The sequence below is a fragment of the Lycium ferocissimum genome, chromosome 7 (assembly GCF_029784015.1).
Source record: "Lycium ferocissimum isolate CSIRO_LF1 chromosome 7, AGI_CSIRO_Lferr_CH_V1, whole genome shotgun sequence".
Lineage (NCBI taxonomy): Eukaryota > Viridiplantae > Streptophyta > Magnoliopsida > Solanales > Solanaceae > Lycium > Lycium ferocissimum.
In genome coordinates, this window is record NC_081348.1 from 10,782,270 (window position 1) to 10,794,378 (window position 12,109).

General features: G+C 32.0%; 1 protein-coding gene across 1 annotated transcript; it reads right to left on the bottom strand.

Moving 5' to 3' along the window:
• Positions 1-4,224: 4,224 nt before the first annotated feature.
• On the bottom strand, positions 4,225-10,303 carry LOC132063329 (uncharacterized). Its single transcript, XM_059455825.1, has 2 exons — positions 9,674-10,303; positions 4,225-4,947 (listed from the first exon to the last, which is right to left on the bottom strand). The coding sequence occupies exons 1-2, from the start codon at positions 10,107-10,109 to the stop codon at positions 4,403-4,405; spliced, it is 981 nt and encodes a 326-aa protein (XP_059311808.1). The 5' UTR covers positions 10,110-10,303; the 3' UTR covers positions 4,225-4,402.
• Positions 10,304-12,109: the final 1,806 nt, after the last annotated feature.

Here is a 12,109-nt window from a genome sequence, read left to right on the forward strand (position 1 = left end):
TAATTACTTTTAAAGCCTTTTTCGTACGGATGAAGCGTAACAATCTCAGGGTCTCATAATTCATACATTCACATTTAACACAAGGACACCTAACCACCCCATGAAGCGTAAAATCCTCGAAGTGACTTTGCGTATTCAACAAAAGCATAGACACCGGCTATAAATTCATCCCTCATCCCTAATGGATCATCATAAGATCTATTGTACATCCAACTACGAGAATCCATCTACACAAATAGCACAAAGTTTGAACTTGTTAAACCAATACTTAATTTATATGTTATTAGTAAAAGACTACAACCATAATTACCCTAATTACCATAATTCTCAAAAAGGACATCATAACTACCAAAAAAAAAAGATCAGAGAACAATGAAGAATTCACATTCCGCTTATCAGCACCATTTAACTAATTGCTTAAACAAACAAATCACATAATGCCTAATTAGGCCAATAGAGGACTAAAATATAAACTAAACAAGATCCTTGACTTTAACAATTAAACTACTCAAGCCACATGATTAGGAATCAAGCCTAGTCAAACACATAACTAAGAGGTAACACACATAATAGTGCAGAAATTAAAAAAGAGGATAAGAAGATTAGCTGTTAACTAGCTTCATCACTCTAAATTCCAAATATGTTTTTTTTTAATTAATTGTTTTATTTATATAATTTAATTTTTAGAAAATGTTTTTTTTTTCATTTGTTATTTGTACCAAAAAAAGTTTCGACCTCACGTGGTCGAAATTTTATTTCATGTTTAAATAACGACCGCGTGTGGTCGAAATCCAAAAAAAAAAAAAATTAAATTTTCAAAATTTCTACTTCGTGTGGTCGATTTTATTTCGACCCAAAACTGTGGTCGAAAAGTTAAACAACCATAAACTAATTTCTACATTCAAATATTTATACTCATTAGTATTGTTTCAAAAGCTTTTCGGGGTCAAATCAAACAAAAAAGAAAGAACGACACAACACATTAGGCCAGCATAAAGTTTGAATGGCCCATATACTTAAATCGGACACAATACTCAATTTCGGGAAAGGAAAAACAGAACAATGATAACATTTAAACAGGGCAATTAGACCCTTACAATTATTGGACTATTTCATAGGTTTTTGCCAACAAAAAAGGAACAAAAGAATGAAGGAAATTGAAAGGGATGTTCATGCCTCAGTTAGAGGTATTATTTATAAAAGAGTGAAGGCAATGAACGTAGTAAATTTATTTCAACAACGTTCAATTTCAATTTACACTTAGTAAAATTTTAACAAATAGCTACAAATGCAATCTTTAACAATAAATATAATTAATCTACTAATTAAACTACAATTACAAAGTAATGTAACTAATAATGATAGAAATAAGATTGAAAAAAATGGCAAAAAAAATGACTTACGTTTAGTGGCGGCGGACGACGGGGGCGCGACGGAGATAGGGCAGTGGTGGGGATGGGGCGTCGGTGGCGGGAGGGTGTGGTGGGGATGGAGCCGGCGGGGGGTAGTGGTGTGGTGGGGGTGGGAGTTTTAATTTAATTAGGGTTCTTTCAGCTGTTGGGGGTGAGAATGGCCCGATTGAGGTTGGGGGAAGTGTATTAAATTTTTCAAATTAATTATTTCGACCGCGTGCGGTCGAATTTTTTTTTTTATTTTAAATTAATTGTTTTATTTATATAATTTAATTTTTAAAAAACCATTTTTTCTCATTTATTATTTGTACAAAAATATTTTTCGACCTCATGCGGTCGAAATTTTTGGAAATTAAAAAAAAAAAAAAAGAATAATAATAATTCTGATAATTTCGACCTCATGTGGTCGATTTTTTTCCCACCAAAAAGTGAGGTCGAAAATATTTGGTCGAATTTCACTGTTTTTTTAGTAGTGAGTTAGATACTATTCCAGATAATTAAGAAGCATTAAGTTTTATTCAGAAAGAAAACAGTTGACGCCCTTCGTTCTATGTTCATTAAATTCCAATATCGTCCACAAAACTTGAGTCATTTCAAGAGCCCGCACTTGAGTCATACTATATCGAGACAGATTGTAAAGAAAATGCGCCTTCTCCAATGAAACTTATTACTATAAACTATACTATTATTACTATGCAACATGAAAAATTGTTATAATTTGATGAGCTTTCTTTTTTTTTCCGCTTCAAAATATAATACTCCTAAAATATATACTACTTGGTAATTTGATATAAATATTACAAATCATACAAATACTGCACGCTGAGGGCACTATGAGGGTATTTGTATTGACTTATTTCAAGTCCTTATTAACTTTTAAACTTTTTTTTACTTTTTATCGTATTTGAGAAAACTAAAAGATATTTTTAAGCCCTTACTTTGAGGTAAAAAAGAAAGTATAAAAATAAGTTAAAAGCCAAACGTCGAGTATTCAAACACCCTCTATAACATATGGTTCTTTCAATCTTTTTCCATACACATCTTTTTGTCAAAGAGGGTCGCGTGAGGGGCGCTCCCGGGGGGGGGGGGTGAAGGGGCAAAGGAGAGGACGGGGGTGTGGGTCTTGAACAAAAAGCATTTGCTTGCAAACAGCTTCTTACTCTAGGCAAGCCTGTCAAATGATGGCCCACCCTGAAGATGTGCGTAACAGCGCAGTTACCCAGCCTGTTTTCGACTGTTCTTTTGGATTTACATGATGAAAAGTGGAATTTATTCTTCTTCCTTCTTTAGGGGTCGTTTGGCAGTAGGTTAGGATTATGCATAAATTATTTCTTTGAATGTTGGTTTGCTATATTAAAAATTAATAAATATTATATACTTTTTAAAATAAAAATAGTTTTTTACGAAATATTAAAATATTATTGTAAAATATATAAAAAAAAATTAGAAAAGGAAAGTATTTAAGTGGGAGTGATAAGGGTAATATTGTCATTTTAACTTTTTATTCATATATTAATTATCCATGTATTTGTTATTCAATCTTCTACTCCGCATTAAATAATATATATCTCCATAAACATATCATATATTAGTTATGCGGGTTTAAATTGTAAATCAAATGTTGTCTTAATTTATGCGCATTTGAATAACTTACTTACCATTGTTTACCACTTTTCAAATGTTGTGTAAGTATGCAAAAATTAATACATAAATATGGTGTCTACTTTCTTATCTGCATTAACACAGATATAAGTTAATCTGATGAATTATATATATAAATAAGCTTGCCCTTGTCCAAATTCTCTACCAAAGGACCCCTTAATTCTATATATTTTCTTTGTTAGTAAGCAACAATTCCATATTTAGCTTCGATCTTTTTCTTTCCTTATATCTATCTTAAGCTTGGTTAACATAACTATAACCGAGAAATTTTATTATGTTAATCACACAACAGAGTAAAATTTCTCAACTAGAACCATCAGTAAATTTCTCAAATGACCAGATGATAATTTTTTTTATTTTTTTTATTTTTGGTTTTATTACAGTAAAATAACTTAACTGATCCTTTGTTTCTCAATTGGTCACACACGTGAAAGAATACACAAAGCCACGAGGAAATGATAATATACATTAAATATTAAATGTTCATTTAGCTATAGTCGTGGTACAAATTAAATACATAAAACCATGCAACAATTTTTTATGATAACGTAGATTCCGGCCTCTCATTAAAACTAAAGTCTTGAAAAACATCTCCAATTGAAAAACATTTCCATGTGAAGGTGTTGATACAACTCAAGCACACTACCTCAGACAAGATCTATAGTTAATGACGAAACAAGCAGAAAACTATTTGACGAATACTTTGAAATTGCTTACTTTGTCTAAGAGTAGGTGGTAGCTTGGACGTGTTCTCATAAGTTTATACTTAAGAAATTTAATTAATTCCTATAATGATGTGTTTGAGCTGAAAATTAAACTAAGCTATTCTCCCCTCAATATCACATCAAGACCCTATTTCTAACTTCACTTGTATACTTCTATACAAACCACAAAAAAAGAAGGTTGAATTCTACTGTTCTCTGAATCCACAGAGGCAATGAGTGGAAAGAGATGTTTTTTCCCTTTCGGCATTTGAAGCATATTGATCAGACTAATCTGGATTAATATTGTATGGTTACTCAAGGGGTAACGAGGTAACAAGCGCTTCCTACCAATAAGTTCACTGCTCCCAGGATTCAAACGCGAGAGCTACAATTAAAGCTAAAGCGATTCAATTAATTAATCCATCACATTCTTGATGGTAAAAAAGTGAGACACAACCAAATGATGCATAACAAAACAAATACTATATATTCTACAATAAGACTTGACAGTTCTTGCCGAGGAACATAAGTCAGTATTGGTAATCAAGTATCAAATTTACTCTTACACAGAAATTAAAAGGGATGGATGGAGTCCTATAACTCTTAATTTTATGGGTGGTAAAATTAGGCAGAAAAAACAGCCTCAACAAGAACATGTTTTTTCCTAGGATACCCCAAACCAATCATATGGTTAAGATAAACAGTCCCCTCCTTCACAGTTGCTGCTGTAGCTAAACGATGAATAGCCCCTTTGGCCTTCCCCACAATAGTGCCGCTCTCCCAATCATCAGAGCTCTCAACTAGTCTTGTCGGATTTCCAGCCACAATTAGCTTGGTCGAAGACAGTAACTCCATGCCATCGCCAAATTTCAATGATCCGTTATTTATCTTCACTAGTTTTACTTCATCTCCCTTTGCGATTTCAATCTTGTACAAATTGCCAGAGAATGTGTGAGCCACCAGTAAGTATCCATTTGGATGATACACTATTCCGTTTAGCCCAACCAGTTTATTGTACCACTCTTTAGGAGTAAATACTGGGTTCTTGATTGTATATTTAAGTTCTCCATTGGCGCCCACCTTCCATATCTTGTTTGCTTTGGCATCTGTTATGTATGCATTCCCCTCTGTATCGACCACTACATCGTCCGCAAATGCTTTCTCATCCTCTGCAGGTTTGAGTTTATTAAAGTTAAAACCAAAGCATAATTAGAAAAGAAAACTCAGAGACAAATAGTTATGTGCGTTCAACTGAATCTACTGCTTTCAGCTCAAATTGTAGATACATAGGAAAAAGATATTAAAATATATACATATAAAAAAATCATTAAAATATATACATATAAAAAAATCATTCATTTATGACTCATTGAACCTAAATCTTGAATTCGCCTCTATAAGAAGTCATTGTTGGAAAAGCATATCTCAAAAATGCATAGTAGATGAAGTGCCAACATTAACACCTGGACATGTGGAAACAATCATTTGACTACAATGGAACAGAGATGCCAGCTTTCAAAGCCTAGTTTATTGTTAACCATTTATTGTCCTAGCTCACTTCCAAGTGATATCTAGACGTCCTTCGATTTTAAAGTCTTAACATCTGCTTATGTCTGAGGTTCAATAGTTTGTCAAAATGAAACATGGAAAGCTAGGAACAGATAAGATTACGAAAATCAATACAGGTCATTGAGTGATACAAATTATGTTAGAACTCTAGGGGCCGTTTGGTTCAAAAATAAATTACGCTGGGATAAGTTATCTTTGGGATTAATTACGTTGGGATAAGTTATGCTTTTTTTTTATTGACTGTTTGGTATGTTGGACTAAAAGTATTATACATTGGATAATTTCTAAAAAAAAAAGAGATTTCTTCCTTATGCCGGGATAACTTATTCCACCCTATGGCAGGTATAAGTTATCCCAGCCCTATTTTTACTCCTATTTTTACTCCTGGGATAACTTATCCCATGATTACTAACCAAACAAGGGATAAGGAATTGCTAAATTCTTATCCTAGGACTATTTATGTTTATCTTTCGTACCAAAAGACCCCTAAAACTCAAACTCAACGAGCTTAGCTGTCTCAATAGGCATATTCTCTGTTGTCACATGCAAACACAAAGCTGCAGTACATCTGGAGTTTCTTCGTTGGAAGAATATGGAATTTTAAAGGGGTTGGACCTGTGAAGGCCATTTTATAACACAATCAAAGTTCTTTAATAAAAATATTGTCATTAGAAGCTCCATGTTTTGTCCCTTCAGGAATAAAATAGGAACCATTCTCTAACAACTTAACTTTCAAATATTAAGGGATCATCAGCCGTACAACTAGAAAGAAGTTCCATAAATGCAACTGAAGAAAGAAATCTTTCAAGAGATCGTATGCCATGAAGAATGGTACTAGTTTTTCCTTTATGTAAAGAAAGGGACATGTTTTAAGTTTTTTTTGCTTTGACCCATTTTACCTTCACCTAACCAACCAGCTAGTACAGCATACTCCTATAAGATTAGAAGGCAAGCATGACAAATCATATTATTTGTTTTTTAAAACTTTTGCACAAGAAAGATATTTAATAATCTTAATTAAAAATTATTTGTCTAAACAATCTTTTACCTCTCTTAAGAAGTCTCATTTAATCGTCGTGATGACACCTCTAAGCCATAGACATTGAAATAATATTTAAAAATTATTTCAAATAAGTGTTTTCTGGAGACATTTTTCCATGAATAAAACTTCAAATATTTGAACTTGTTTTTCAAATAACCATTTGGTTATTAATTTGATTAATTATTTCAACTTCAACTTAAAAGTTCAACTTAAGTAAAATTCATGCTCAAAACACAAATAAGTTCCAATATAAAATTCAGATACTCTTTTTTTCTTCAAATTTCAACCAAATCAAGTCTAGAAACACCGATTCATTACTTTAACTTCAAACTTGAAATAATTGAATATTTGAAGAGTATTTAAAGTTTTCCATCATAAAATTTTAACTTTTTTTTTTCAAGTGAAATTCATAATTTCAGATTAAAAGTGAATTTAGCGAGAGAAAAAAGCACCAAAACTTTTTTATTTTTTCTAAAATATCAAATATTGTGAAATAAATGCAAACTCCCTAAACAATTAATACTTAGGACCGGAGGAATAGCTTATTGTAACAAGTAGCGACCACATCGGCAAGCATGACTTATTTTTGCAGACACACCTGGGAAATAGAAGTACCAAGTCTTAAGTGCTTTCCTACCTACCGAAAAAGAAGATAGTATTAATTAAGCTGAGGAAGATCCAATAGCGAATTCTCGTGCCTTTATTAGCCTGACAAAGTGGACCTCACCTCACAACTTAAACACATCGAAGTAGTAAGGTGCTTCCTTACCCACCATTAGAAGATACATTAGTAAAGGAAGAAGTAAAAGTTGGTTTTTTGTTTTTTCTCTTTTAATGACAAAGAACCCGCAGCCGCTACCCTTCATGTGCGCACAGATAAATCCGCTCCTGAGCAATAGCATGCAAATAACACATGAGAGATTACACATCAAACCATCAAAGCATGTCATTTGGTAGGAGGGATAGAATGGGATAGGATTATTAGTCCCATGAGATTGAAATTATCCCATGTTTGGTTGGTTGTTATCCCACCCAGTGGCGGATCCGCTCACCTTAAAATCTTCAACAAAAATATATTGCTTTGAGTAGGATCAGAACTCTACTCCTCCATGACTTAGCCTACAGCCTACCACCTTTCAATCAAAGCACCAAGATCTTTTATTGCTTGTTGGATGCTATTTATTATTTTAAATAAAAAATTCAATATTTTCTATAGGTCTACATAGAGTATCATCATGATTAATGGGTGCTCGAGCACCAAAAATTGATACATGGGTCTGCCCCTGATCCCATCCAATCTCATCTATATGGGATAAAGAATGAGATAAATAATTCCATCCTATCTCACCCAATCTGATTTATATGGAATGACTTATCCTCCTGCCAAACGACCCTAACTGCTTTCTGACCCACTTATGAGTTTCCACCTATAAGTTCTTTTTAGAAGAAAAAAGAACATTTTAAAGATCAATAGTCCAATCTACACTTCGCTATACAAAGGGAATACTAGTACCGTAGTACGTAATACTATTTTTTTTGTTATACGGATACGCATCCTCGACTGATGGATCATCGGCACAGGCTTATTTCTTTTCCCTTTTTTATTAGCGACAAAAGCATAGGAGAAAGACAACCTCAAGAATCTCGAGGCAAAATGGTCGCCAACAGAGCCGAACAATTGTATAGAAACATACAAGTCAAGACAAAGCTTAACTTCTAATTCATTTATTTCAAATGTCTTTTCTGTGTTCCAATAATATACAACTTTAATCAAAATAATAAGATTATTTAATATGAACAGAGCACATACTATGCTGAAATAAATTGTTTTCACAAACATGCAACGTGACGGAGTATTCAACTTGACTACACTTTAGCGTACGAAAATTAATTATGAAAGGACATCAGAGTACTATAAGGGCCTGTTTGGAAAGGCACCCAGGTAATTAGAATTGGGTATAATTAGATGTAATTATACAGTTTGACCTATTTGTTTGACCAGATAATTATATAGTTAGGTGGGAATTGAGTGTAATTGAGAGGAGATAATTACACTCTCCAATTCTTGTTGGGGGGGGGGGGAGGGGGGGCTGAGAATTGGGTATAATTACACCCTGTAATTACAGGATTACCTTTTAATTTATTTCTTTGTAATTTTATTTTAATTTCTTTTCTTTTTTATTTATTTTTAATTTCTTTTTTAATTTCTTTTTTATTTTTACTTTTTATTTTATTTTAATATCTTTTTACTTCTATTATTTAATTTCTTTTTTATTTTTACTTTTTAATTATTTGTATTTTTTAAAATATATTTTTCTTTTTATAGAGTTTATATTTCATTTCCTTTCTTCTCAATTCCAACCTTTTTGTAACAGTTTTATGTAATTGTCGTATTTTTTTAGTTTTTTATTTTATTCATTTAGCATAACCATATTAATATTTTAATTTTGAAACTATATCTCTTAATATTGGAAAGAATGAGTCATTAACAAATTTGGTATATAATATGTATCGACGTTATTAAAGTAGAATTTTAAGTTGTAGATCTAGGTTATAGACATACTATATATTTTCCTTTCTTTTTGAATTATAGGAGTATTTACTTATGTTACGTTAAAACTTACTTACGTAACGTTGGAATTTGACATAAGAGTATTATGTTAAAAAAATTCTTTTGGATTTTGAATTTAGGTTATATTTTGATTTTCAAAATATTTGCTTTAGTATTATTGATCATTATTTCATTATCGTATGTTGTTTATTTTACACTTCGATTGATACAATTATTGTCCCGAACATTTGAATAGTGTTATGACATTATATTTATAAATATTTTTTTTTGTCAAACATCAAATTCCATGATGATCTCACAAAAAAGGTATGTTTAAGTTTTATAATCAATTAAAATTAAAATATTATTAATTTTGATATTATATATCAATTATTTTTTACACTATTAGTTACAAATATATGATTATTAATTAACATATTTTCAATAAACAATGTATTATTAAATAACTAATTTAATATCATTTATAAAAGCACATATTTTTAACATATTAATTTTAAATTTTTGTAATTACATTTTTATTTTTAAATTAACCAATCGTATAATTACACTTATTAACCAAACAACATCTTTGTAATTCCGTAATTATATTATGATAAATAAATAGGTCGTTGTAATTACAATACTGTGTAATTACTAGGCTGTGTAATTACTAAGGTAGTAATTACACCAATTTCAATGACCAGGTGGCTTTCCAAAGGAAAAAAGGGACTACCTGGACCGCTTAGTTTGGTGAGAAAAAGCCGGTTCCACGATGTCAAATCATAAGCAGCCAAAGCACTATATCGATTGCCAAACACATCAGCAATAGCAACCAAAACCCGGTTCCTTTCCCGGTCTATCGTAAAACCGAGCGATGCATTGCCGGTTAAATCAACATCTTTCACAACCGGAATTTCCTGTAACACGTTACGAGAAGAATAATCAGCGTGAACCGGAATCACACCTAAACCGCCTTCAAAGAAACTAACGATGAACCGGCTGTTCGGACCGTCCCATTTGGAGCACTCACGTAACCAACCGGTGCTATGGTAATGATAGACGTGGGTTGTAGGGGCGGAAGTTTCTAGATGGATGACAAAGGCGATAGGAATTGCTGATACAAAAAAGATGAGTAGAAAGAACTTGGTTGAACAGAAGAAAGAAGTCATGTTGTTTTAGTGTTTTAATTGTTGGACAGAAAAATATGGTATTTTGAGTGTTTTATATGGGAGTGTGAGAGACTTGAGAGTACAAAGTTAGGTGAAAATTGGAAAGAAAATAAAGAGATACTGATGAGAAATGGGACGAGAGAAAGGTTAAGATTCAACATCAGGGCCGGTTCGACTTCTTGTGATTTGAATTGAATCACCAAATTCGGTAGCATCTGTTTCAAAAACAGATGGATAAAAATAAAAATCGTTAAATTGTTTCAGAGATAATAGTTAAAAACACACTGAAAGTCACTTTTTTTGAGTTTTCTACGTCAACTATCACATGTCAGAGTTTTTTATCTAAACTATCAGTTTGTAAAACACATTTCAACTGTGGGTGTGTTTAGTATGATGGAAAATATTTTCCATGGAAATGATTTATGGAAAACCAAGTGATTTCCTATTTATTTTCTTGTGTTTGGTTGGATGTGGAAAATATTTTCGAGAAAATATTTTCGAGTGTTTAGTTTGACGGAAATACCAATCCAACCCCCTAACGACATGCACCTCCAACCTCCCAACTCACTACCTCTCACCTCCTACTCCACGCCCCATTCCAACCTTCCCTACTATCCCCACCCTGCATTTTGAAAAAGATGTTATTTTCACAAAGCGGTTATTTTAATAAGTAGGCGTTTGACCATCAAAATTGAAACCATGGTTTCAAACCAGTGTTTGGCCATCAAACCATGGTCGTGGTTTGAAACACAGTTTGAAACCATGGTTTGAACCCAAATCATCCAAAAAAAAACTTGGTTTGGGTTTGAAATCATGGTTTCAACTTTTTTAAATACAAAATTTAACTCATAAGTTAATATTTTGTAAAAAAAAAAAAAACTCATAAGTTGGTAAATATGTTTAACAATTACCCCCATAAATCATTTACCAATCTCATTAACTTCCGCTAACGTTTATTTATGTCTATCAATCTTTAATTTATGTGGGAAGATTATATTAAATAGTAGTTACATTACTATTCATGTTAAATTTTCGATTTTATTGAAGTAAAATTTGATTAATTGATGTTTGCATTTTTTAGAAAAGCTAAGTAGTGTACTTTGTTATAAACTATGATTTGCTCATTTGGTAAGATTGTATAAGAATTGAGAATATTTTGATAATTTTCACAATTTATGGGATTTTTGTCTATGTCTATAAAAATACAACTTAAAATATTCAAATTGTATCCAAACACTTGTGGTTTGAAACCGGTTTAAATGTCGCCAAGATTTCAAATATGTGCATACCTTGGCAAGTGGACTTTTTCTAAGACAACCAAAAAATGACTACTTTGCACTTTAAAAGACAACCCAATGAAGTGACTATATTCGTAAACTAACCTTTTTTTTAAAAGTGACACAAAAAATGACTATTTTTGTAAATTGGCTATTTTTTTAAAAGTGCCATAAAAATAGCTATTTTTGCAAAGAAATGTATTTCTTGCGAAACGACCGAAAATGCAAATTTGCAAAAATAGCAACTTTTTGTCATTTCACTTTTAAAAAATGGTTACTTTACAAAAGTGGCCAATATTAAAGAGAGGACACATTGTAAAAAATGGTTATTATAATACTTCCACAATGAGGCTATTTTAAAAAATGGCTAATTTTGCAAAGTGGTTAGTTTTTAAAAAGTAACTACTTTCACAAAATGATTGAAAAGTAACTACTTTCACAAAATGACTGAAAATTGGCTACTTTCGAAAAGTGACTACTTTTAAAAAGTATCTACTTTCACAAAGTGGCTATTTTCTAAAAGTCGCTATTTTCTAAAAGTCACTACTTTTGCAAAACGACTATTTTTGAAAAGTAGCTACTTTTCACAAGTAATATTTTTAAGCGGCTACTTTGTAATGATACGATCTACTTACCCCCCAAAACTTACCCCAGGCCCGAGGAAATTACTCACAAGGGGGTGGATAAGGATGGGGAAGGCGTTTGGGGCTCCAAGCCGGGGGG

What these genes read in the sequence shown, in the direction of transcription:
- LOC132063329 (XM_059455825.1), bottom strand. Translation starts at nt 10,109, where the DNA reads ATGACTTCTTTCTTCTGTTCAACCAAGTTCTTTCTACTCATCTTTTTT. An exon ending in CACCAAACTAAGCGGTCCAG is followed by an intron (nt 4,948 to 9,673) that starts GTAGTCCCTTTT and finishes TCAAACCTGCAG; the next exon opens with AGGATGAGAAAGCATTTGCG.